Raw genomic sequence first — 27934 nt, forward strand, 5'->3', positions numbered from 1 at the left:
TTAGGAGGAGGAAGCAGTGAACCATTTGGGGTATGCCATACTCCTTTAACAAAAGAAAACTATGGAATTCCTCAAACAGCCTATGGGTTCACAAAAATCAGGAGACTTACTATAAATGGCAAATCTGTAAACATAAGAACTCTCTGAGCATCAGACATGGTATCACTGCAAATAGTAAAAGATGACAAACCTCAGCTGAGGAAATACTGATTGTGCCCTGTGTTTTGAAGGTCATTAACGTTATACTGGGAACTGCTCCTGCCAATCAAGTCAAGGCCATTCCTGTATCTGATGACAGATTTAGTTAATGAATTTATGACATGGCTGAAGATTTTCAGGAACTGTTTAGGAGAGTACACGAGAACCAGTAATTTTCAATATAGATGAAACTACAGATGTGTCTTTTGTCCAACTTTTAACATTAGCCAAACATTAGCTCAGTCTGAATGGGAAGTATCCATACATTAGGACTTCTCATTTTAATGTCCACTGACAAGATGTGCTACAGGAGAAAAAGAAAATATTTACAGTTTTCCAACAATCAGTTCTTGCAGCTGGGTTGGACTGGCATCAGTGCTTTACTATTTGATAACGTCCAAGCTATGCCAGGAAGACAGGTACCTGACTGGAATCCAGTTTACTGCACTGTAAGCCAATAGGACATGTTCAATTCAGCAAGAAGCTTCAGTTTCCAGTGAAGAAGATTCCAGTGAAATTGAAGGAGATACCTGATAAGCTACTAAAGTTGTGAATTGAAGTAAAAGCATCAAGGCATGCCTCTTCACTATTTTGTGTGAATTCAGCAACCTCTCTACTACATCAAAGCTTGCTGGCTTTGAAATGGAAAAAAATTGTAATCCCTTGTTTAAACTCAGATATCACGCAAAGACTTTCCTTGATGAACACGTCACTGATCAGCATTAAATGTTTCTCTCCAGAGATGTGATATGATGTGTGTTTTCTCAACTTGGGTAACATGGCCACCCTAACCTTTCCACATCGGTAAATGGAAGCAGTCTTGTCTAGAGGGATAAGGGGGACTCAGAGTAGTCCCTATACAGAAAATGGGATCCCAATATAGAAACGGTTGAGGAGCACTGTGTTAGTGATTTGCAGAAAAAGAGCTTCCTTTAATTTTAGTCCATGTCCCCTAGTTTTGAGATTAGAAAGTTAATACATTTACCTACATAAACCCTTTGGCATGTTAAAAAAGTAAGATTTGATATGAAGAGTTCAATAGCTGAATAACTATGGTTATTAGCACACACAATTATCCTATGTATCTGCATAAACTATGAGTCTAGGAGCAGAACTGTGCATGTCACATGTTTAAAGTCAGGCCCCTAGAGGATAAAAGGAACCATAAACCTGCATAGAGCTTATTATGAAAAAGCAACAGCGCTTATTAACTAATCTCTATTACAGAGTCCTTTTAGCTACTCACCGCCCAATAACTTTGGCTTGAAAATTGCCATACTTACTCTGAAGCCAAAAAAGCTACCAGATTTGCTACCAAATTTGAAGGAGACTCAAACGTTTGTTGCATTACAGAAAAGTACAACATTTTTATGAACTGGGTGAAACCTTCTTGATAACTGAATGGTGGGTTCACATCTAACGTAACTGTAAACATGACACCCCTCCCCCACCCCCCGACAAAAAGTGTGCATGAATCCACCCAGGAGCTTTTGGGCTGAGTATTGTTTTGATTAAGTGTACGTGGGAGTAAAGCTAGGGAGCATGCTTTTGGGTCTGGTGTTGACTAAGGAAGCTTGGAGGGCTGGAAGCTAAGAAACTGCTCCTTTTGATCTTGGTTCCTTCTGTGTTCAGAGACACAGGACTTTGTACATTCCTTGTAAATAAATAAGATTGCATCAAGGAAACACCAGACTCCATCTATTTCTACCACCACCTGGAACACCTCCAAGCCTCTGAACTTTGATTAGCTGCTCAGTCAAAAGAAGCACCAGTATCAAAATTACTTAACACACAAAAAGCTATAAAAATGCTAAGAATGGAGTAATTAGAAGTTCAACAGAAAAAAGTGACCAAGCGCCCTAGGGAAGAGAGAGATTCTAGAACATAGTACTACAGGAAGTCTCAGGTTAAAATGACTGTTTTACTACAAGAGGGAAGAAAGTCTGCAGAAGGACAAAGATAAATCTTCTATGCATCTGATGGCAAGGTAAATTGTTTGCATTATTATATACTATTTCCAACAGCATGTACACCACACATACTAGTAGGAAAGAACACCTGGAACTAGGGATGTAAATAACGTGTAAAAGCAGTAACCGTGTAACCAATTAAAATTCTGTTGGTTAAATGTTTAACTGGGAAACTGGGGGGGTAGGGTGATGCAGCACCCCCATTTTTACCCGGGGCTCCACTGCTAGCCCTGTGCCTGGGGATCCCTCCTGGCATGCCCGGCAGTCAGGCGCGCCAACAGAGTCCCGGGTGCAGTGGCAGCTGGGACCCCAGCTGCACAGCCACCACCGGGGTGCAGAGCCAGCCAGCAGGGTGCCAGCCTCTGGGGTGCCGGGCAGTGCCGGCAGCCAGGACCCCAGGCGGAGTTTAATCGTTAGCAGAAACCGATAAGCATTAAGCTTATTGGTTAACCGGTTACACTTTTATATCCCTACCTGGAACCTTGCTTAAAGATCAACAAATGGTGGCCTAATTTCAGAACAAATCTCTTTATTATGGGATATTTTAAGTTATATGTGCTATACCATTCAGAGAAAAATTGTACATGCAATCAAAAATCTTAACTATGAATGTATATATGGTGGTGCCTATTAAAATAAGGCCTCACCTTTCAATATTGCTTCTGAACTGTCAAAGGAGCCTGTACATGGAGTGATTTAGCACTGTAACTATTGTTGTAATTAAACAAAGGATTTAGAAGAGGTCCCATTAATATCTCTCTTCCTCAAATAAGCATTACCTGTGTACTTACTCCTAGAATAAGAGTACTATACATGGATAATGTAAATGATACATGTAAAACAGATATCAACTGCAATAATTCCCTTGTGACTTCCTGGATCAGTGTTTTTTCTAACACGGGAGCTTTGTTTGATGTTCTGCTGCTAAATTCCATTTATGACGTGATCCTGCATCCCAACTAAGTGATTCAGTAGCTACGTGGCTGATCTGTACAAACATTATTTATTTCCCAGGAACATGCAAAAGAGATGGTATTCTCAATTTTAATGAGTCAATTAATCCCTTAATAAACAGTATTAGTACTTGAATGATGGGAAACTACAAAATATGAATGACAGACAAGGGTTAAGAGGCTTCTTACCAGTTCCAATTTTTAAAGAACTCTTCACTTCTAGAGGCCCCAGTTAGTAATGAGAGCCCCACTAGACAAAGAACTGAACACACACAATGAAAAGAGTCCCTGTCTCAAAAAGCTTCCAATCTCGTTGTTTAACACAAAGATCAGGATAACTAGATTTTACTCTATAGCCCTCAGAGTTATTTCCAGCAGGGTATTTAAAATGTGAACAAAGCAGCATGGGCTTTGTGGCATAGTAGGATGAGACAGCACAGGACTGAGAGAGAGAGAAGGCCAAGGAGGCGGCACCTTAAGGTTTTTCTACACAGTTTTTGTACCAGTTTAACTATATCTGACTTAATAAGCACCTTACAAATGCATTCACAATAGGAGTGGCATAAATTTTAACTGTAATCCGCAACAGATGTAGTTAAATCGGTAAAAATTTGTGTGTAGACAAGCCTTTAGTCACTACTCTTAGGGTACGTCTCATCTAGACATGATATATCGATCCCCGAACACGCTCCCGTCGACTCCGGAACTCCACCGGAGCAAGCGGCGGTAGCAGAGTCGACACGGGGAGCCGCGAACATCGATCCCACGCGGTGAGGACGGGAGGAAGTCGGAATAAGATACTTCGACTTCAGCTACGGTATTCCCATAGCTGAAGTTGCATATCTTACATCGACCCCCTCCCCCATCCCAGTGTAGACCAGGCCTTTGATGGAGAGGGAAGGAGGGGGAAAAAAAAAAAAAAAAAGTACTTTATGATCTGGGATAGGACTATCTAAGGTACAGAGAGAGGACCCTGGTCAACAACTCGGCTCATCAGGCACATTGGAACTGTCCACTGCCCCACAGGATACAGAGCATTCTTGGGAGCCAATCCAACATTGTGGAAGGAAGTCCCACAGGATCTGAGACCCATAAGCGTTACCACTTTCTGATCCAAATGCAAGGTGCACTTGTTTAACCTTGCCTCCACTAACAAAACACATAGCACAAAGAGAAAAGAGTTGAGATTAAATGAGCTATACCCAGATAATCCTGGGTATATCGCACTTAATCATTTCCCTTCCATTGCAGGGGCCTTGGACACTGGTGCACCTCAGTCTCTCCTATTCCCTAATGGCAGACAGAGCTGTCCCTAGGGACTCCAGGCAGCATGGGGCCAGCAGCCCAGAGCCCCTGGACTTCCAAGAGCTAAGCAGATCAAAGCAAGCATATCTATCACACTGAGGAGATTTAAACTTCAAGACTCCTTATAAAAAATGGAAAGGGAGGTGGATATTTTTTGCTGTTTTTTAAATTAAATAGGCAGCTAGTATTGGTTTTAAAATTATTATGAAGCACAAGTTTAAGCTTTGTTGTAACATGCATTGTTTGCCTCGACTGTTCAAGACCTGAATGCTTATGTAGGAGGAACTCTGAGGTGGTTTCTTAAATATCTTTATGCTGTTTCACATCGGATACTCCTTAATGAAACATAGAAGCCTTCTCTAATACAGGCTTATTCAAAGTGATAGAAGCTACATGAGTGAAATGTTGGAAGAGTGTTGCCGTTTTCATAAAGTAATAAAAATATTATAATGATAAATAATTAACTAGTGTGTAATAAGCATGTCATAAAAACAAATTTTATATTTTCAAGATCACTGCTTTTATAATTTATACTCAAGTAAAGGAGAAAATCCCTGGAAATATTCATTTTTAGGAGGGGGTTCGCGAGACAAGATATTTTAGTGAAAGGGGTTCACAGGCTGTTAAAGTTTGGGAACCACTGATCTTAAGATTATCTTTTTGTTCTATAGCACAATATTTATTTTCCGTGGCCTTCAAAATGTAAGATATGTTATCCTTTTTCAGGAAAGGTGGGGTTTTGACAGACTCCATACTCAATAAAAGCTTCTTTTTAGAAAGAGGGTTCCTTTAAACCAGTGGTTCCCAAACTTGCTTCGCGACTTGTCCAGGGTAAGCCCCTGGCGGGCATCGAGACACTTTGTTTACCTGAGCATCCGCAGGTACGGCCACTCACAGCTCCCAGTGGCCGAGGTTCACCGTTCCTGGCCAATGGGAGCTGCGGGAAGCAGCACGGGCTGGGCCACCGCTTTCTGCAGTTCCCATTGGCCGGGAATGCTGAACCGTGGCCACTGGGAGCTGCGAGCGGCCGTACCTGCAGACGCTCAGGTAAACAGAGTGTCTCGCAGCCCGCCAGGGGCTTACCCTGAACAAGCTGCGAGCCAAGTTTGGGAACCCCTGCTTTAAACAAAGGAAATAGCCTACCTGGAACCAGCCACTTTACTCCAATGGATTTCTTCCCCTTGTATTCCTATTAATTATTGCTATTAGCTCTCTAACTTTGTTGGCGTGCACAAGACCGGGGCAGGCTTGTCAGTCATGCAGTGACATAAGCACATACAGTATTTTTAGTAAAAAGATAGCATGGTTCAGTTGACTCTAGTTCTTGACCCATAATAGGACTGTAGTTCAAAACCAATGTTGTGAATGCAGTATTTGGGTATATCATCAAGTGTGCCATAGTACAGATGAGAAGTCCCTTCTGCTTGCCCAGATAGAAGTTAAGGGTCCCATGGTGTTTTTCAAAACTAGCAGGGAACAATCCCCCACCTGCATGTCCTAATGTCAATGTCAATAGCCAACGGCTCAGGAAGCCAGGTGCCTATATCCAAAGCTGTTCAAGCTTTCAGTTACCTTAACAAATTGCTCAACTATAAGATTATAAATCAAGCGTTATGTTAAACCTTGTATACAGGAGACACTATACAACACCAAATTCATAAAATTTGGTGTCTCCATTTCAAACAAGGTTGACTACTGTGTTTTTCCAGACCCTTGGTGAAACTTTCTTCTTACAAATTTAGCAAACTACTAAGTATGGCAAAGTATTTAAACAATCACCATTCTTCCTCTCCATCCCACGTATAGTAAAAGTTACCCAACCACTTCCCATTATAAAACTCTTTTCAGTTGCTTATAATTTTGCCAAACAAAATCTTTGAGCTGAAATTTTCCATGCCAAGTGTCTGCCCCAGGCTGATTTATTTAAGTTTCAGCGAAAATGGTGCAGACATTTGTCAGAATGAGTTCAGGGGAAAAGAAGCTGTTTTGCCCTCTCTTTCATCCTGGAGATCTTTGCAGTACAGTGTCACCATTCATTCCTGTCCATGGCTTGCTCCTCCAATAAATCCAGACTGGTCACCTTCCTACATATGCTGTCCCACCATCTAGTTGGTGGTCGACCTCTAATTCTTACAAGTGTTCCTCTATGCTCGGCCCCTTTCTCTCTGTTTCTTCTCCACCCTAATCCTAGGCCCAGTTGTCCACTCTCCCTCTGGATTAAAAGACTCCCACAATCAGCTAGTTTACTTTGTCCCATAGCTCAAGCAGTAGCAATCTGTGCTGACATGCTGAAGGTTCAGGATTCAAACTCCAGTGCTGGATCACAGTGAGGGGTCGTTACAGTTGTATATATAAGAAAATTTGTTTTTACCTTTTTTTCTTTAAAAAGCCTCAGGAAGTTGCATATAAAACGCTACATTTAAAGTATGTTATTTAGGTTGCAAAGACAAGACACTGAAAAGTTAGGAAATGTCAGCTTTCCAGTTGCTTGTGCAATCATAATTCTGCCCCCTCGTGCCTATGCATTATTATATACTCTTTAATTACATGATCACATACTATTTTTGCCACAGTGTCTCATTCGGTACACAGGGTGGAGACACAAACAGACAGGAAATACATTTGCCTGTGCAACCTTATTTCTAACTTATGAGTGTTGACTAAATAACTTTTTTAAATGTAGTTTTTGGTATGTGATTTATATCTACATTACAGGAAGGGTAGTATTTTGCCACATACCAGTAGACATGTGAGGTTTGAGGCCATATATCAGAACAATAGAATACCTCAAAAAACCTGAACTGTTTATCTTCTTAAATATAGCTATTTGATTCTCCATCTCTGAAAATGCCTTACAGAATTGATATTCCAGCATTAGTTTTATGTTACTACTTCAACTAAGCAATCTTTGTGCAATGCGTTTTGTATAATAGATGTTCAGAGAGATGTGAGATGTCAGGGGTCTAGGGAATGTAAAAATTAATCTTATCAGACAGACTCTAAAAACAATAAAGGAATAGTTACTATTATTTAAAAACACCACCACCACCTAATATTTCCCAATATAAAGGGTTGAAGTGTCAGTAGATAACACATTGATCTTTAAATTTAATTTGGATTCAGTGAAGTGTAAAATGCTATTCTTTCACTAAAAGGAAGATAATTAACAGTGTACAAGCAAGGACACATGAATAAATATTTACCAGTTGATGAGATCTTCTTGATGTCTTAATGGAAAAATCCAACTCCTTATGGAGTTGATGTAGCAGCTTGTCTTCAGAACCTGAACAGAGAAACAAAATTAAAAATAAATGGCACATGGTCTAATTAAATAAAAATACCACAATTAATTTTTATAAACTTTAATGTACAGTAACAAAATTAAATTAATTACAGGTTGTCAACTATTTTCATGTCAAGGAACCAATATAATTATTCCATCTTAAAAATAAAACACAGACGACATGCAAAGAGGGATAGTGAGGGATGGAAGAACCTTGTTCCTGCCCTAAGCAATGTCTGACACCAAGGGAAGAATTCTGACTCAGAAGAAATGCAAATAAGAATCATGATATTTTAAAGTTGTTCATGGAAGTAGAGCAACATCATGAAACCCTTATCCTACAAATACACATAACTTGAGCGTGATGCAAGACCACAGTTCTAGCTATCTTCAGTTGCCTTAGGAATAAAACTATAGGACAAACACATTGAGGAGTCCTACGTTATTTCAAGTTGGATTGGTATTAAAATTGGACAGTACTAAGAACCATTTAAGTGATATCAGAAAACTGATTTTGAAATACCAGCTACAAGTTATACACCTGTGAGATGACTATCAGTTTCAGTGAACTGACAACTTCTTTTTATAATAATTACTCCATTTGTAAGTCAGAAAACTACTGTATCTTGTAAATGATCTTGTTCAAGAGATTTCAATTGCCAGTACACTAGACCAGGGGTCGGCAACCTTTCAGAAGTGGGGTGCCGAGTCTTCATTTATTCACTCTAATTTAAGGTTTCGCGTGCCAGTCATACATTTTAATGTTTTGAGAAGACCTCTTTCTAGAAGTCTATAATATATAACTAAACTATTGTTGTATGTAAAGTAAATAAGGTTTTTCAAATGTTTAAGAAGCTTCATTTAAAATTAAATTAAAACGCAGAGCCGCCCAGACTGGTGGCCAGGACCCGCGCAGTGTGAGTGCCACTGAAAATCAGCTTGCGTGCTGCCTTCGGCACGCGTGCCATAGGTTGCCTACCCCTGCACTAGACTATTGCAGTAGCTACAGGTAAACTCACAAGTCTCTGACTCATGATTTAGCACAGGATGTTTGATAATGGGAACTCTTCCTCACCAAAATAAAATGAGTATCAAAAAAATTCAAGCAAAGAATTTTTACTAAATTAGTTCCATGAGTCACCAGAGGCAGCTGGTTAACCACTACAGTACCAACAGCATGAAACAAAGCAACCTGTGGCATTAAATCTGAGCAATACAAGACAGCTGACAGTTTAACAAACACCACCGCACACTAAAGTGTAGTACTCCTGGTTATCAAATCTCATTTACAACGTAGTATATCTTTCCATTAAACAGATTTTTTTTCTATGTGCTATTTTACTGATAAGGCTGATTTTACAGCAAATACATTAACACATACATTTTTATATTTACTTTTTCTTCATGAAGACACACTCAAAATTAGTCTAATACGCCTCTCTTTGAAACACTGAAGTTTCTAGTTTATATTTGGATTATCAGGCCTTCAGTTTCTAATTTGGTTTTATACAGGGACTCTCTTTATACAGGCCTCTTGAAAGCACTCAAAATAATGACAAATACACACACATTTTTTGGCATAGCAATTAGATAATGGACAATCGATTGGCAACAAATTTATCTCCCACTCTTGTCTGGATTTAGTAGGCCTTTTCACCTTATTTATGATCTTAAGAGTCTAAAAAAAATATCCTGGACACTTAGTTTAGTCATGCATAGCAGGCACCTCAGGGCAACTGAATAGTTAAAGAAACACAATTTAAAAGAGAAAGTTCACAGTTTCAGGCACAACATCTGACCACAGAATCACCCTGCCATTTGCTGGAGTTTAAAAAAAAATCATGTTTTCCTATTTTTTAAAATGTTATGGTTTTATGCCCCCGTAGTAAAGGCAATTATGTGCCACAATGAAGAATTCTTTGTGCTAACGTCAGAAAAATGCATTTTATAAAGCAGAAGTTAAACAAGTCCGAATATTCTATTATGTGACCAAGTTCAGCTTGACTCATTAATCCAAGTTATCATCAACAGGATTTTTGTTCATTGCGTAGGCATAAAACTACGTTCAATATTACATTGTCTGAGATCAGCTACATGACACATGTTGTCTACATTAGTAAACCTGGACAACCTGTATCAATAAGTACTCAAAGCAGAACAAAAACATTTTGTTTTACATGTAAAATAAGATGTATTACATATTCCTGGGGGAATTCTGTGCCACTGCGCAAGCACAGAATTAATGTCCCCAGCAGATTTTACTCTTTCCCCACAGAAAAATTGATTCCTGCATCTATCAGTGGTGAAAGAACAGGTTAAAAACTATTTAGAAAAACTGGACATGCACGAGTCCATGCGTCCGGATCTAATGCATCCAAGGGTGTTGAGGGAGTTGGCTGATGTGATTGCAGAGGCACTGGCCATTATCTTTGAAAACTCATGGCGATCAGGGGAGGTCCCGGAAAAAGACAAATCTAAATATACATCTTAAAAAAAAAAAAAAGAATCTGGGGAATTACTCAGTCCCTGGAAAAATCATGAAGCAGGCCCTCAAGGAATCCATTTTGAAGCACTTGGAGGAGAGGAAGGTGATCAGGAACAGTCAACATGGATTCACCAAGGGCAAGTCATGCCTGACCAACCTGATTGCCTTCTATGATGAGATAACTGGCTCTATGGATATGAGGAAAGCGGTGGATGTGATATCTTGATTTTAGCAAAGCTTCTGATGCGGTCTCCCACAGTATTCTTGCCAGCAAGTTAAAAAAGTATAGATTGGATTAATGGACTATAAGGTGGATAGAAAGCTGGTTAGATCGTCAGGCTCAATGGGTAGTGATCAATGGCTCGATGTCTAGTTGGCAGCCGGTATCAAGTGGAGTGCCCCAGGGGTCTGTCCTGGGGCCTGTTTTCTTCAACATCTTCATTAATGATCTGGGTGATGGGATGGATTTCACCCTCAGCAAGTTCGCAGATGACACTAAGCTGGGAGGGAAGTAGATACGCTGGAGGGTAGGAATAGGGTCCAGAGTGACCTAGACAAATTGGAGGATTGGGCCAAAAGAAATCTGATGAGGTTCAGCAAGAACAACTGCAGAGTCCTGCACATAGGACGGAAGAATCCCATGCACTGCTACAGGCTGGGAACCGACTGGCAAAGTGGCAATTTTGCAGAAAAAGACCTGAGGATTACAGTGGAGGAGAAGCTGGATACGAGTCAACAGTGTGCCCTTGTTGCCAAGAAGGCTAACGGTATATTGGGCTGCATTAGTAGGAGCACTGCCAGCAGATCAAGGGAAGTGATTATTCCCCTCTACTCGGTACTGGTGAGGCCATATCTGGAGCATTGCATCCAGTTTTGGACCCCCCACTACAGAAAGGATGTGGACAAATTGGAGAGAGTCCAGTGGAGGAAAACAGAAATGATTAGGGGGCTGGGGCACATGGCTTACGAGGAGAGGCTGAGGGAACTGAGCTTAGTCTGCAAAAGAGAAGAGTGAGGGGTATTTGATATCAGCCTTCAACTACCTGAAACGGGGTTCCGAAGAGGATGGAGCTAGGCTATTCTCAGTGACGGCAGATGACAGAACAAGGAGTAATGGTCTCAAGATGCAGTGGGAGAGGTTTAGGTTGGGTATTAGGAAAAACGAAACATTAGAACGGGTTACCTAGGGAGGTGGTGGAATTTCCATCCTTAGAGGTTTTTAAGGTCCAGCTTGACAAAGCCCTGGCTGGGATGATTTAGTTGGGGTTGGTCCTGGGGTTGGACTAGATGACCTCCTGAGGTCTCCTCCAATGCTAATCTTCTATGATTCATGCCAGGCTGAGCCTGCTTGCTCAACACCTGGACTGAGGGAGGGTGGGCAGGGAGTGGGTGCATGTGCAGCCATATAGATGTGCTAATATATTAGTAAGGATTCTGTTTGTCAAAAATCATTTCCTGAATCTTTTTTGTTATGTGTTACAGACATAGTTGCTGACAGGTATTTTGAAATAAATTACCAAAATAATTGAAAATAGTGTGATTATATTGCGTTGCTTTGACAAATAAAATATGCAGAATTTTTAAATATTGTGCACAAAATTCCCCCGTATATTACAGGCACTAGTCCATAGTACTCCTGGGCTCTCCCAGCCAAAGAACAGCTTTATTTTTAAATTTTTGGTGCCCGTTCTCTGAGAAATAAGAACTCATGCACCAAATTTCACAATAAATAATTTTTCAACCTGAAGATTAAATTTACCAGTTCTGATCATCAAAAGAAGTTTGGGGGAGGGATTTTCTAATTAATGGATTTATTGTGCATGTTATAGAAAAGCCAATTTACAGACAAGACAAAGTTATCCAATTTTCACCAATATATAGGAGGCACATTTGAGATGTAGCAGGCAATAGCACAAGAAAGGGAGAGACAAAGAAAAATCAAGTATTAAAGATTTGGGTGGCCTCACTTGCATCAGCAAAGGCACAAGCTGCACAGAATGAAAACAAACACACTGTATGACAAACAAACAGTTTGCTGTTCTGAATATTTTGTTGTCTGAAGCATTGTTTGTCTCTGCCCAAGAAATAGCTAATTATCTAACAGAGTGAGCTAAGATACTTTAAGGAGTTTTGGTGCCTAAAGAGTTCTGAATAGCAACACTGAAAATTATCTGTTATAACACACAGTTGCATGTTGACAAAGCTCTGAGCAGCAGAGGTACTGTAGCAGTCTGCAGACTCAGATGATGACATGGCATCAATTTGCAATTAGCTCATGTATGACCAGTTATTTGCACAGCCTTAAAAGCTAGAATTTTTCTTCTAATAAAACCTAAATTCCTGCAGAAACACATGGCTTAGATCCCTTTATGCTAACCAGGAAACGCATCTTACTGACTACTGGAGAATAGATTTTTCAGGTTTTGCTTGAATGCATCCCTTTAGAAACTAGAACACTTCTGTTTTGAATTTAAACTGGAACAAGGAACTCATTTTTACCCTACTGCCAATTTTTTCTAACATTACTTCATTTACCTTAGCTCTAATAAGATTAATGTATTGCTATTTAGATCTTTTTAAAATAACACTGGATGTAGCATGCAAAATGCACCTTAATTAAAAAAAAATATCAGTTTTCAATCTAAACATTCTCCTGCAATTAGGAACACAATGTGACAAAGGAAGAAGTCAAACTGAATGGACTGTTTTGATTGTCCAGGCTGAGTTAATTGCAAAAAAGTCTACCGTACGTTTGATAACATATTTAAGGAAAATCTGTTAAATATTGATTTGAAGAGATACTGTCAGGTTAAGTGAATAGAAGGAATTTAAAAATATATATATAGTTAACATGGCATTCATTCAGTAAATCAAGAAACTGTTTTGTAAATGTCACAGCAACTTCATATTAACTGTAGGTCAAAGATTATCAAGGCTGTATTCCAGGGCATAGGGTTGTTGGCTCACTATAATAAATAGATGCCCAGAAGAAATCACCATCCACCCTCCCCAAAAAACCCAGTTGTATAGCAACACATAGTTAGTTGATATATGGTGTTTTTACACTTTTTTCTGAAGCAGCTAACATGGACCTGGTGGGAGACAGAATGAATTACTTAGACCACAAAAGGTCAGAACTGTAATTATGTTTTAATTAACCTTTTTTAAATTGGTAAACCAGTTACTAATTTCTTAATAAATTAAAAGTACACCTACAATATTGCATTTACTTATTTTAACTCCTTAGATTAATCTGAAGAAGTAAAGCACAGACTAATTATTTTGTTACTGGGGTGCCAGTGTAAAGAGTGATTAATCTTACTACGCTGTAACTGACCTCTGGGAACCTTCCCATAATGCTTTTAAGTAAAGATAACACTCTTTGTTTTGTTGCGATGCCTCTCTGTTTTGTTGTGAACTTGGGGCTCCCGGAGCTGCTTATCTAAAAAACAAACACAGCTACTGTTTGCTTGAGCAGAGGCAGGCAGGAGGATCCCTTTGGAATGTTCACAGCTAGTGTTTGCTTGAGGAGAGAAGCAGCATGGCAGGCGGGGGTCCGTTTTGGAGCAGCTGCTTATCTGGTCTGTGAGGAAAAAACAAAGAAGGCTATTTGCATTTAGTGAATGAGAGAGGGGTGGGGGAAGGGGTCGGAACTTGCAATCCACTCTCTCTGTCTCCCCCTCGCTCCCTGTCACACTCCACCCCACCCCCTCTTTTGAAAAGCACGTTGCAGCCACTTGAACGCAGGGATAGCTGCCCATAGTGCACCACTCCCAACACCGCTGCAAATGCTGCAAATGTGGCCACACTGCAGCGCTGGTAGCTGTCAGTGTGGCCACACTGCAGCGCTTTCCCTACACAGCTGTACAAAGACAACTTTAACTCCCAGCACTGTACAGCTGCAAGTGTAGCCAAACCCTAAAAAGATGTATGTAGGTTACAAAAGTGGATGTTTGCAGGTGGTTTCATCTTGTCAAAGCAAATATCACAATTGCATTTTTGCATAGCTTATATATAGTATAGTAACGTAAATCTCCCTAATTCTCATTCTTCATGATTGGGCATGTTTCATCATTATGAGAATGGTTCCTACTCAGAGGAAACTGGAAGAAAGGGATTTAATACACAAACCACATACCCTGACACTTCTGTATCTTAAGTCACTGTGTTCGGATATACTCCACATTATTTTTGACATACAGTTGAATCTTCACAATCATTTAATCTTTTTGGCACTCAGTTGCCTACCTTGGCTGCACCTCTTTTAACAGAAAGCATTGAGTAGGAGATGTAACAGCCCTTTCCCCTCAAGAATCTACTGCTTATTTATGTCACAAAAAGTCATTTACCTGCATGCCTTCTGGAAGTCAGATTCCTCAGGATAATCTAAACATTTTTTACATTATTTTTGAAGTAAGTGGTTGCACTTTGGAAAGTTCATTTACAAACAAAACCCACATTACGACATTTCCTACTCCAGCAATTATGAACATTAATGTAAATATGGTACCTAAACAACACATGAACTCATGAACAACTGCTCCCATTAGCAAAACTAAGAAAATAAGAGGCCAGGAAAAACTTGTGCAATGTATCCCAGAGGAAAAGGAAATTAATTCCTATTCTAATTTTCATAATAATTATTAAAAGAAGCAATGGAACAAAGTTTTGAGTTAGATTGTATCAAAATATATTTGCTTTATAATTTACACAGTGAACATCTTCAAGAGTGTCTAAAAATTGACTTTTTACTGCTATTCTCTGATGCTTCAACATTCTGTGCTTCCTTCCGGGCACTGGAGAAAGCAACCGGTGCTGATGTTCAGACGCAATGTCTGGAAAGGTACTCCTCACTGATGCTAAATTACTTGGTGTCTGCCCTAAGAAGGAAGGTTCATAAGGTGGATGCAGGGTGCCTCTATGAGGATGTGGCACAGACTCACTTCTCTGTCCTTTTCTTTCTGGGGTTTCCAGTCCCTGAAAATCTGGCAGCGGTCTTGAATGTGACCCTCAAAAGACACTTCAGACAGGTGGAGTGAGGATCACTCAACAGCATAGATTTCTTTTAGCTGGCACAAGGCTTACAACCCAGAGACTGAGGCATACCCCAGTACTGAGCACTGATACCATGTGACTAAGAGGGAAATAACGCTCCAGGAAAAACATAAGAACAGCCATACTGGGTCAGACCAAAGGTCCATCTAGCCCAGTATCCTGTTTTCCAACAGTGGCCAATTCCAGGTGCCCCAGAGGGAATGAACAGAGCAGGTAATCATCAAGTGATCCATTCCTTGTCACCCATTCCCAGCTTCATGTAAAACCAAGAGACACCATCCCTGCCCATTCTGGCTAATAACTATTGATAGACCTATCCTCCATGAAATTATCTAGTTTTTTTTTTTAACTCTGTTATAGTCCTGGCCTTCACAACATCCTCTGGCAAGGAGTTCCACAGGTTGACTGTGCACTGTGTGGAAAAAAAACACTTGGCTTGTTTTAAACCTGCTACCTATTAATTTCATTTCATGACCTCTAGTTCTTGTGTTATGAGACGGGGTAAACAACATTTCCTTATTTACTTTCTCCACAGCAGTCATGATTTTATAGACCTCAATCATATCCTCCTTAGTCGTCTCTTTCCAAGCTGAAAAGTCCCAGTCTTTTTAATCTCTCCTCATATGGAAGCCGTTCCATACCCCTAATCATTTTTGTTGCCCTTTTCTGAACATTTTCCAATTCCAATGTATCTTTTTTGGAGATGGGGCGACCACATCTGCACACAGTATTCAAGATGTGGGTGTACCATGGATTTACATAGAGGCAATATGATATTTTCTGTCTTATTATCCATTTCTTAATGATTCCCAACATTCTATTACCTTTTTTGACTGCTGCTGCACATTGAGTGGATGTTTTCAGAGAACTATCCACAATGACTCCAAGATCTCTTTCTTGAGTGGTAACAGCTAATTTAGACCCAATCATTTTATATGTATAGTTGGGATTATGTTTTCCAGTGTGAACCACTTAGTAAGTGATGTGCTGAATTCTGCACCAGGTTCAATTCATTTTTGGACTCAGTGTATAGCCCCATTTAAAGGACATTATAACGATCTAATCTTGAGGTGCCAAAGGCATAGCTACACATAGCAGGTTCTGCAACAGAGAGACTAGGTTGCACTTTGAACTGCACCTGACAAGTAGAAAATCGCTGTTGTCCATAGCAACTACCTAAGTACCCAGCAACAAACCAAAAGTTCACATGCCTTAAACTGTGCACCTATACTCCCTCAATTAGGAAAGCCAAATACAGAAAGCAAGAAGTTCTTTATAGCACAGAAGAATTTGATAAACTAAATTAAAAACAAAAAGTATCCTTTGAATGGGAGACCCCAAATTTTGCATTTTTAGGAAATATGTAAGTCTGAAAAGAGTAAAAGAAAAAAACTTCTTCAATTAGGAAGAGGTTCTTTAGGCTAGGAAACTGTGTTTGGGTTTTGGTTTTTCTGGTGAAAGCCAATGTTTGTTTCTATTTTTGGGGGGATGTTTAGTTCAGAGATCAGCAACCTTTGGCACGCAGCCCATCAGGGATATCCACTGGTGGGCCGGGATGGTTTGTTTACCTGCAGCATCTGCAGGTTCGGCCAATCGCAGCTCCCGCTAGTCGCAGTTCACCGTTCCAGGACAATGGGGGCTGCGGGATACGGCGGCCAGCACATCTCTCAACCCACACCACTTCCCGCAGCTGCCACTGGCCTGGAACAGCGAACCACAGCCGAACCTGCAGATGCTGCGGGTAAACAAACCATCTCGGCCCGCCAGCCGATTTCTGACAGGCCGCGTGCCAAAGGTTGCTGATCCTTGTTGTAGCTAGTTCAGAAGATGACTTGTTACTTTCTATTTCTAGAGCATGCTTATTCCAGCCTTCTCAATATTGGAGTGTAGAGTTTGTTTCTAGATTTAGAGCACTGGAATTCCACAAATGAATACAAAATATCCTTGGAGTCAATTTTATCTGACCAATGATTAGAGAGGTAATCTTAGATAATTAACTGTTCTGAGATCTCCTGTGCAACAGCTGAAATGGGCAATCCTGAATAGCTAACATTACAAGCCCTTAACTAGATCATTGCTAGCATGAGCCAAAACAAGTACTGCCTACTATGAAACTATTTTCTTTTCACTGCCATTCATGAACTTCTGCAATTTAGCATAAACATGTCATGTGGCAAAAGCACTGCAAAAATACAGAATGATTTATAAGCACATATACTGTAAGCAAAACTCCTAAGAGATTTTCTTCTACATGAGGGGCACTCTTGAGGTGCCTTGGCCTATTGGTAAGGGGCAGAAGAAAACAGTGGATGTGGATAAAGTTACACGACCTTGGATCAGCTCCTCACCAATGTAAAGTATATTCTCATGACTCTGGGCAAACTGGAACATTCCCAATTCATGGCTAACACAACAATCACTGAACAGGCCAAGCTGAGGAGATTGACAAAGCAGGATCGTTTTTTTAAAAACATAAAAATAGAACAGATGCACTTTTTATTTAAATGAAAGGCAACTAAATAATAAGAAACTTATATTTTACATGTACTACAGCTTAAGATAGAGGACTTAGTCTGGCACTTGAAAGTCAACAAGAGGAATTGAGTCCAAATTGGCCCACACCAATCATGAACATTTTAATTTTCTACTATCTCTGGTAATATTGTCTGCTTAAGGGCATAGCAAATGTCAGGTTGGTTTACATTCACAGTGTAGTTGTAGCTGTGTTGGTCTCAGGATATTAGAGAGACAAGTGGGCAAGGTAATATCTTTTATTGGACCAACTGCTGGTGGAGAAAGAGAGACAAGCTTCCGAATCGTACAGAACTAACTCAAATTTCATCTTGAGATACTACTGTACTATATCTGTTTCACAAGGTATTTCCGTGGTGTACATGATTGCAGCAACACAAATGGAGGAATGACAAGTCACTAGTTACAATGAACGGAAGGTTTACTTTACACAGTAATTTAATGCAAATGTTCTTCTGCTACTAAAATACCTTTCTGAAATTATTTATACTTTGCCTCTTTATAAAGAAATCAAGTCCTCGTTTCTCCAATGAGTATTTGCCTACACAGTGACTATTCATCTATCCAGTACCTCACTTGTTTAGATATACAGTAATATAAGTAAAAACACTTAGAAATTGGTATTTGTACCTTTCACCAAGCACTTAGATGTCTTACATCAACAAAAGATTTAAAAGAAAAAAAAAGACAGGCTACCAATAAAGGAACTAGAGTCCTAATCCCTAACATTTATCAAGCCTAAAAAATTTCAAAAAGCTTATCTAAGTCATTCTCGATCTTGGAGAATGCTGGAGGGAGCATGTTCCAAAGCTGAGAATCACTGACTGAAAAAGTGCTTCCAGACACAGAGAGATTAATTGCAGTAGCTCTAAAGGAAAGCTGCAACAGTTGCAATGCCTTACACAACAGTCTTCATTCAGGCCTCTCTGTTACCAGACACACTAGACGACTGCCATATTGCTAGCAATACAAATGACGGTTTTATGGTAAAAGCACTGAACTGGGACTCTGGAGACTAATACCACAAACCTTCCTGTATGATCTCTGGCAAATCACTTCAGTTTTGTGGGTCTCAGCTCCTCATCTTTAGTGGGACCAATGCCACTTCCTTTCTTGTTTATTTAGATCACAATCTCTTTGGGGTAGGAATAGTCTCTTACTAGATGTCCATACAATATCCAGCATAATGGGACCCCACTCTTGGTGGGATCTCTATATTACACGTTAATAAATAATGATGGTGCTGACTAAAAACAGGACTGGTTCAAGCTTGTTGCTAGTACACTCAATTGATCTGACTACAAGTACTAATTTGGTTGGAGAAACAACAGAACTTATAAAGATAGACTTCATCTCAGATTTCTCTAAACTCAATTTATTAGACCAATACATCACAAATTTCCTTCATATTCCATGCTACTCTTAGTCACCTAGGTGCAGATAAACCAGAAAATCAATCCTTTGCTAATGAGTAGTCAAAACAATCAGACTCTTGCTGGACCTGGACCTGCAGACAATCTGAAAGTTAGCATTAAATGGTGGAAATGGTTTTTGCACTGCTGAAAACAAATTGACTATGCCTTTTTCTTATACAAATATAAGCATCTGAGACAGAGCACCAAACAATCCTAAGCAGTAATAGAAGAAAATATTTTGCTGAAACATCATGAGAAACTTACAGGAGCAGCTCTAGACATTTCGCCGCCCCAAGCAGGGCGGCATGCCGTGGGGGGCGCTCTGCCGGTTGCCGGCAGGCGGCTCCGGTGGACCTCCCGCAGGCACGCCTGCAGAGGGTCCGCTGGTCCCGTGGCTTTGGTGGACCACCGGAGCCGCGGGACCAGCGGACCCTCTGCAGGCACGCCTGCGGGAGGTCCACCGGAGCCGCCTGCCGCCCTCCCGGGGACCGGCACAGCGCCCCCCACGGCATGCCGCCCCAAGCACACACTTGGCGTGCTGGGGCCTGGAGCCGCCCCTGGAAACTTAGAAAGTTGGACAAACTTAAGAGATCAAAAATGTGATGAAACTTTTTTTTTTTTTTTGGGTAGGAGTGGGTAGGGAGAGAAAAAAATATATATTGGGAATAAAAACCTTTGTTTGCAAACTCTACTGGAACCCTTACTATAGCACCCATCTCTAGAAGCAATTCCCACTTGACACGATGGGCTCAGATCTGAGGACTAAGGTAAAAGATCCATCAGCAGCCTTAGAGCCTGGGCATGGAGCAAAGGCCTCATCTATTAGCAGGATCTCCAGTCTCCACTCTGTCACATGTGGCAACAGCCCACAGACCAAACAATCCTTCAGGGAGTGCTTCCAACTATTGACCATGCTGATCTGTACTGGACGACACTTTGATACTCAAACACACTAAACCCTCCCTTACATTATGGACTGACCACCCAAAGCCATCGTTAATTTGCTGAATAAACTAATACAAAAGTGGCTAAATTTTAAATTGAACGCTAACTGTAAAAGAGTAGTCTAGTTCCATGACTATTCTCACAGGCAGAAAGTAGGGAACCACGGCTGTGTCAAGAGGGCCTTCTATAAGCTAGAGTTCTCTAGCCACCAGATCCTAACTAGGTGTGGTACATTAACTCCTCACTTAAGGTCATTCCGGTTAACATTGTTTCGTTGTTACATTGCTGATCAATTAGAGAACATGCTCGTTTAAAGTTGTGCAATGCTCCCTTATAATATTGTTTGGCAGCCGCCTGCTTTGTCCACTGCTTGCAGAAAGAGCAGCTCGTTGGAGCTGGCTGGTGGGGGCTTGGAATCAGGGTGAATTGGCAGCCCCCCCATCAGCTCCCCTAAGTTCTCCAGCCGCCCAGCAGGCTATCAATTGCTGGGCACAGTTCAGCTGTCCCTCCCCCAACAGCCGTGTGCTACTCCTGCCCTCTGCCTTGGAGCTGCTCCTGGGAGCCTCCTGCTTGCTGTGCGTGGTGTGTGTGTGTGCGCGCGCGCTAATGTCAGGGTGTCCCCCTCCCCCTGCTCCTGTAGCCCATCTTCACAGAGCGGGGGGTGAGGGGGTGGACACGACAGGGCTCAGGATGGAGGGAGCTTGCAGCTGCTGTCTCAACTTGCTGATCTACTTAAAAAGGCAATGTACTTACAGTGGGGTCAGTGTTCTTAAAGGGGCAATGCGTGTCTCTCTCTCTCTCGCATACTGTGTGTGTGCGTCCATTCTGTGTCTCCTCCCTCCATTCCTCCTGCCTTGTAGAGTGTGAGGCTACATTAATAACATGTTAACCCTTAAGGGCTCAGTTCATCATTTAGCAGTAAGGCATTCCCTGGGAAATATCCCACTCTCTAACTCCACCACCTCTACCAAGCTTCATAATTATCATTGCTGTGTATAGTATTAAATTGTTTGTTTAAAACATATACTGCGTGTGTGTGTACACACACACACACACACACACACACACTTACTTTTGTCTGGCAAAAAAAATTTCTCTGGAACCAAGCTTCATAATTATCATTGCTGTGTATAGTATTAAATTGTTTGTTTAAAACATATACTGCGTGTGTGTGTGTATAAACACACACACACACACACACACACACACACTTTTGTCTGGCGAAAAAAATTTCTCTGGAACCTAACCGCCCCTATTTACATTAATTCTTATGGGGAAACTGGATTCGCTTAACATCGTTTCACTTAAAGTAGCATTTTTCAGGAACATAACTACAACGTTAAGCGAGGAGTTACTGTACTGTTATTGACAGTTCTGTGTCTTGCAAGGATGATGCACTGTTCCCAAGGTGATGCTGCAATGGCAGTACAATATTTGAAGCAGCACAGAGATTTTTTTACCTAGATTATATCATATCCTAATTATATTATTAGGAGAGAACACCCAGCAAAACAGGAAGCCAATTTGGGGAAAACCAGCATTCACACTGAGGAAACACCATATTAGTAATTCAATTTCTCTAATCTTCTTAGTTCCTTTTATACATCTGCTTCGAACTAGCAAAGAAATGCATGGAAAGTAGTTGGACTACATGTGGTACAGGAAGCAGGTTCTGAATAACCATGACAAAGGCAACTACAGTTACAATGTTGGGCAATTTCTTGATCTGATATGCAAGTGGCAGTTTTATACGCATGCAATAGCTGCTGAAGCTGCCTGCTCCACCTAGAATATTACAAGTGCTTGTGCTTCAGACACTGCCTTTACTACTCAAACATACTTCTGGAAAAAAGTGTACTTGTGTATAGAAGAAGAAAAAAAAAAAAAAGACCACTGATGGATTTCCTAAAATAATTAGTCCAACTTATGTCTACTTACAGAACCACTATGTTATCTATGGCAGTAGTTATGAACCTTTTCCCATCCAGGACTAAAAAAAAAAATGGAGTTGCACTTTCTTGCCACAATTCAAAATCCCATATGTCTGTGGCCAGAAGAGATTGTGGGTCAGGGTCATGGCAACTAAATATAGCTTGTCTGAGGTGCTGGGAGAAGGTCTGCTTCTCCCTCCTCCACTGCCTGTGGTGGTGTGTGTGCTCCCCTGAAGGTTACAGGTCAAGTTAGGGGTGGAACAAGGGGGGCACAAGAAAGCAGCAGCAAGCAGGGAGGGAGCAAGTTTCTCCTCCTTCTCCTTTCCCCACTCCCACTCCACCTGTGTTCCACCTATTGGTGGAATTTTATTGAGTGTTTCTCAGTGCTCAACTGGAGTGCAGTCCTTGTCACTTACCTTCAGGTTAAACCTACAGGTTAACTTACTAAAGGCTAAATGTGTTTTTAAGGTTTTCTTTTTTTTAGTTTTTTTTTTTTTTTGTAAGTTCAAATCTAAAAGTTAAATTGAAATATCTGTCAGAATCTGGGTAGATGGTATCAAGGTTAAGGTAGGTTGGTGCTTCATTCGCCAATAGTCATATGGGTCAGGGGGGATAGACACAACATAAAAACATAACTGTTCAAACAAAAAAGACAGACATTAGAAACATTTCATAAGATCACTACAACACAAGAATTTCTTAACCAACACCATTTTTTTTATCCACTAATCTAATTACCTAAATTTAGTTCCAACTACCTCAATTTTTTTCCAACCCTTTTTTTTATTTTCCTTTTGACCTTTTTTTATGCATCTTTGTGTTTTATAGTGAACATTGTGTGAACACCACACTGTAGACACATAATAACAGACAGTTGTAACAGGAAAACAGAAACACATAACAGGAAAACACCCAAAGGCCATACAGGACAATACCCAATACAATGATGGACAGCCTTTTAAAATTCCCTTTATCCATTTTAACTTCCTTATCCCCAACTGCCTTATAATTATATCATCTGCCCTCATTATTTTCATTTAGCTATTTGCTACTTTTGGCTTTCTTTTCATTTTAGCTATTTTAATCCAGTAACAGTCTCACAGCAGTAGTTCTTATTCAGTAGTAGAGAGAAGTAGAGAAGAGAAGAAGACTGTTTTCTATTCTAAGAACTATGATTAAGAAGAACAATAGAGTAAAACAACACATTGCTTTGCATCAACACTGAAGGCTGAGTCTTAAAATGATTTAAAATTAAAAAAAAAATTGCTGCTCACTGCTAAAAAACAAGAGAAGAGAGTGCAACATTCAGATGTCAATCAAATTCACAAAATCAAAAGTAAAAAAAAAAGTAAAAAAAAAAAGTAAATTTTATGGCATGTTGGAAAGTGGGGGTAAACATGGGGAGTAAAAAAAAAAGTTAAAGTAAAGTAAAGGGGAATGGCTGGTGGTGGGGGGGGGGGCAGGGGGGGGGGGGGGGGGGGATCTGGGTGGCTCCCTGCTGCTCTGTGGGCAACTGTCCCCTGCGGCTATGTGTGTGTGTAGGCAGTGGTGGTGCTGCCTGCCCCTGCAGCCTGAGCACTGAGCCCCCCATGCCATGGGCTCCCCAATGGGGGGCTGCGGTGTGGAGCCTGGGGGTGAGGCACAGGCACAAGCTGCCTACTGTGCCTCCACCCACAGGTGTCACACCCCCCGCCCACATCCCCCCATGGGTTGTGCCCCATGGAGAGATGAGCCAGTGCTCAGGGTGGGGCAGGGTCAGCACACAGAACCACCGCCACCACCACCACCTGCCAGCAGCAGAGAGAGATATGTCACATGGCGGCGGGAGCGAGAGCCGCCAGATCCCAGATCCATCCAGCATCCCCTCCTGCACCAAAACTCCTTCCCAGAGCCCATGCCCCATACTCCCTCCTGCACTCCGAACCCCTCGTGGCCGATCCTCCACCTAGGAGCAGCAGGGACATGTCGCCACTTCCAGGGAGCAGCACAGAGCCAGGTAAGGAGCTTGCCGGACTATAAACTGGACATTCAATGAAGATCAGAAATGCCGGTTTATAGAGCTTTCCGGTTGATAAAGTGCCAGATAACACAGCTTTTACTGTATTAAGAATGTCAGTTATTGCCACTAGTCCTTGGGAAAGCTAGGAAAGAGAGCAGCAGGCAGCACTGGAACTATTCACAGGAGGAGTAACTAGGCTGAAGAAAAAAAAAATTAGCAGATCCCTTGAAGGAATCCCAGCACCGTATATGGCTTGACTTCACCAGGACACAGCCCCAGGCTCTCAACAGCAAGCTTTCCAGCCCTCCTCTCAGTCTTTAATATTAACCTGTAGCTAGTAGTCTGCTTTAAAAAAATCTGAAGTCCTGAACACCATCAAATATGAAGGAGAAGGAAGTGGCTGTTTATGGTCTTTCAAGAAGATAAGGGATACAGGATGGGGACCATAACGCTTGGCTTTTTGTTTTGTGCACTGGCAGCTAGGATCTTTGCTTCTAGAAATATCAGTGTCAGAAGAAAATATTTATTAATTTGTTAAACTGAGCCAGATTAAGGAAACTATAGTAGGCTAAAAGTTCGCCTGCAATTATCTTTGAGTAAAAGGGAAAGGTAACCTATAATCTAATCAGTGTTCCAGACTGATGAACAGGCAATCTACTTTCAGTCTTGGGACATTCCTTAAAATCTTAGTCTGGTTTTAATACACCAGAGATACCCACAAAGAAGAGTAATCTGAGGAGAACCTACCCGTCAAACATTACATCCTTCAAGCAGAGGGGTATAAGGATGAAAACCTAGACATGTCATTTCTGGACAGACCTTGAAAGTTAGTACACCAGCTTAACTTGGAAAGGCTGTCTTACCACATGTGAAAGAATAAGCTTTGATTAACTAAAAAGTGAGCATTCAGCTGAAAAGATTCCTAAACATGAAGAAAGAATTTCACTATTTTGATATCCTAAAGCACTATCTAGAAATGTAACACACTTAAAAAGTCAGGCAGTAGGGTCCCCATTCATGCAAGTATTGCCACTCACATTAAACGCAACTGTTTGAGACAGGATCCAGCTTTATAGTTATCACAAAGCATTTCTTTAAAATGCTGTCTTTTGTTGAAGTTCTTCCTCATAGGAATGCATCTTTTAAAAGTCACCTGAAAAAGTAAACTTATCTAAATCCAGATTGAAATATGTAAAACCACTCTACAGAAGTCCATCTTCACATCCCCTATTAAACTTTCATCCCTGATAGCTTCTTAAAACATTTGGCTCTAAATTTTGCAAAACCACTTTTGTTATAGCAACAGATATCTATCTATTAGTAATTCTCAATCTATTTCTATCAGGATAGTCTTAGGAATGCGATCTTCCAGGAAGTCAAACAAATTTCCAAAAGCACTCAAGTTAGAAAATGCCAGAGTTAAAACTGTACATGCAACCTTAATTCTTCAACCTGGACACATGATTTAGTATGTAGTCTTTTGTTACATGATCAACAAACTGATTAGGGTTACGAAGGGCAACAAAAATTAGAGTATGGAACACATTCTGTACGGGGAGAGATTAAAGAGACTGGTACTGTTCATCTTAGAAAAGACACGACTAAGGGGGCTACGATAGAAGCCTACACATTCATGAATAGTGTGCAGAAAGTGAATAGTGAAGTGTTATTCACCCTTTCACATAACATAAGAACAAGGGGTCACCCAATGAAATTGACAACAGATTTAAAGGAAACAAGGAAGTACTTCTTCACACAACAACCCAATCAAACTGTTGCCAGGGGATATTGTGAAGGCCAAAAGTATAACCTGATTAAAAAGAGAATTAAGTACATTCACAAAAGATAGGTCCATCGATGCCTATTAGCCAACACTGTCAGGGATGCAACCTAATCCTCCAGGTGTTCCCAATCCTCCAACTTGCAGAAGGTGGAACTGGATGACAGACAGGCTGATCAGATAGCAAGTGTGAAAAATCAGGACAATAATAAAAATAATGACAGAGGATGGATTGCTCAAAATTGCTGTGCTACATTCATTCCCTCTGAAGCATCTGGCACTGATCAATGTCAGAAAACAGGATACAGGGCTAGATGGACCATTGGTCTGACCCAGTATGGCCGTCCTTATCTTGTTCTTATCTTCTGTTCTTATCACAAGAACTCTAAATTTGCAGTCCTCGGTTATTTAAACAAGATGGTCAAATCTAATACTAAATTTAAAAGATAAAATGATTTTGTTATAAAACATTTAAAATAACTTACAACTCAAGAAGCAGGCCTAATTTACAATGGAGGAGAGAAAATATTCTCTTTTCTTATAATCGTTTGAATATATCGTCTGGTGTCAGATCTACTGAAGAGATGATTAATGAATTAAGATTAAACCACATAAGAAAAAGAGGTTTTGTCAGTGCACAACTGAATGTGCTAAAAGAATGTGCTAGAACAATGTGTAAAATTTTTCAGTCCCATACAGCACTGAACACAAAATATACCAATTACTCAATGGTAACTATCACAATATTCTGCGGTACAGTTTAGCAGTGCAATTATTTCATGTTGTACTATCTCTGTATATATATGTATAGGAAGAGCTGAGTATGCACCAAGACTGAATTTTAAAAAAAGAAATCAAGCTACCATATTACCTCTACCAAATCACTTTAATGTTTCAATTAAGATTACGCACTACACGTTGTGTCAATAATCTGTAACGTCGAAGCGATATAGCAAGTAGCTTTATTTTCATATGAACAGGGAACCTGCAGAGGCAAACTATCCATTTTCCTATTGGCTACCTCATTAAACAGAGCACGGTCTGCAGAGACTAAAGAAGGCAGGCCAGTGCATACAGCTTGAGCTTCAGTGAGACAACTCAACGGGTCAGTACAAATAGAACTTAACATGTTATCTAAGGGAAATACTTGATACCTGCCACATCATTAGGATGCAAAACAGTCTCTCTCACAGGCCAAACTCCTGAAAGAAGTCAGAATTACACTAACTTTCCTACCCAAAACACTTCATGTTGAAACTGGAACAAATCTGAAACAATGCATAAATTGACATTACTGCTTGAGCCAAGATGCATGAGTCAGGTTGACTTTAGAAGCTCTTACTAGTTATCAAAACAGTATAGAATGAAGATGGCAACCATTTCTATGGCCACTTTTAAATATTACAGTACCAAACTTGGGGCAGAATGACAAAGTAGTGCAATCAAAACTATCATTCGAGGGAGAGTATAAGGAAGACTACTTTCATAAAATACTGTAGTGTTTAACACTATATCTTAATTACTTTAAAGTAACAGAATCAGATTGAACTAATTAAATGGGTTCTAGAAATTAGCAGTTCTCAATCGGGGGTCCAGGCCTCCGGGGGGTGGGGGGAGAGGGCACGAGCTAGTTTCAGGGGGTCTGCCAAGCAGGGAAGGTATTAGACTCACTGGGGCCCAGGGCAGAAAGACGAAGCCCCGCCACCCGTAGCCCCTCCACCTGAGACTGAAGCTGAAGCCTGAGCAACTTAGCTTTGTGGGGCCCCCTGTTGTGTGGGGCCCCAGGGACCTGCCCTGCTTGCTACCCCCTAATACTGGCCCTGGCTTTTATATGCAGAAAAGTAGTAGTTGTGTCACAGGTGGGCCAGGGAGTTTTTATAGCATGGGGGGGAGGGGCCTCAAAAGGAAAAAGGTTGAGGACCCCTACTATAAACATCAAACTGAACACTACTTTGTTAATAATCCAACAGGGCATAAGCAATATTTGATGGACAGGGCAAGGACTGACACAGAAGATTAAGAAGTTAAAGAATTTAACCCAATGATATTATTTCACAAGCTGCCCCTCCATTACTGAAGGACT

The 27934-nt window shown here is 40.8% G+C and overlaps 1 protein-coding gene across 6 annotated transcripts in view; it reads right to left on the reverse strand.

The window, feature by feature from the left end:
- The window catches only part of CYRIB (CYFIP related Rac1 interactor B), a 140662-nt gene that overhangs the window by 63127 nt on the left and 49601 nt on the right, over nucleotides 1-27934 (reverse strand). For all 6 annotated transcript variants that reach the window (XM_039522336.1, XM_039522335.1, XM_039522338.1 and 3 more), the window contains exon 2: nucleotides 7630-7709. In XM_039522336.1, the coding sequence (XP_039378270.1) occupies nucleotides 7630-7709 (80 nt within the window). The remainder of the gene's footprint in view (nucleotides 1-7629; nucleotides 7710-27934) is intronic.

Source organism: Mauremys reevesii, linkage group 2 (assembly GCF_016161935.1).
Source record: "Mauremys reevesii isolate NIE-2019 linkage group 2, ASM1616193v1, whole genome shotgun sequence".
In the NCBI taxonomy this organism is placed as follows: Eukaryota; Metazoa; Chordata; order Testudines; family Geoemydidae; genus Mauremys; species Mauremys reevesii.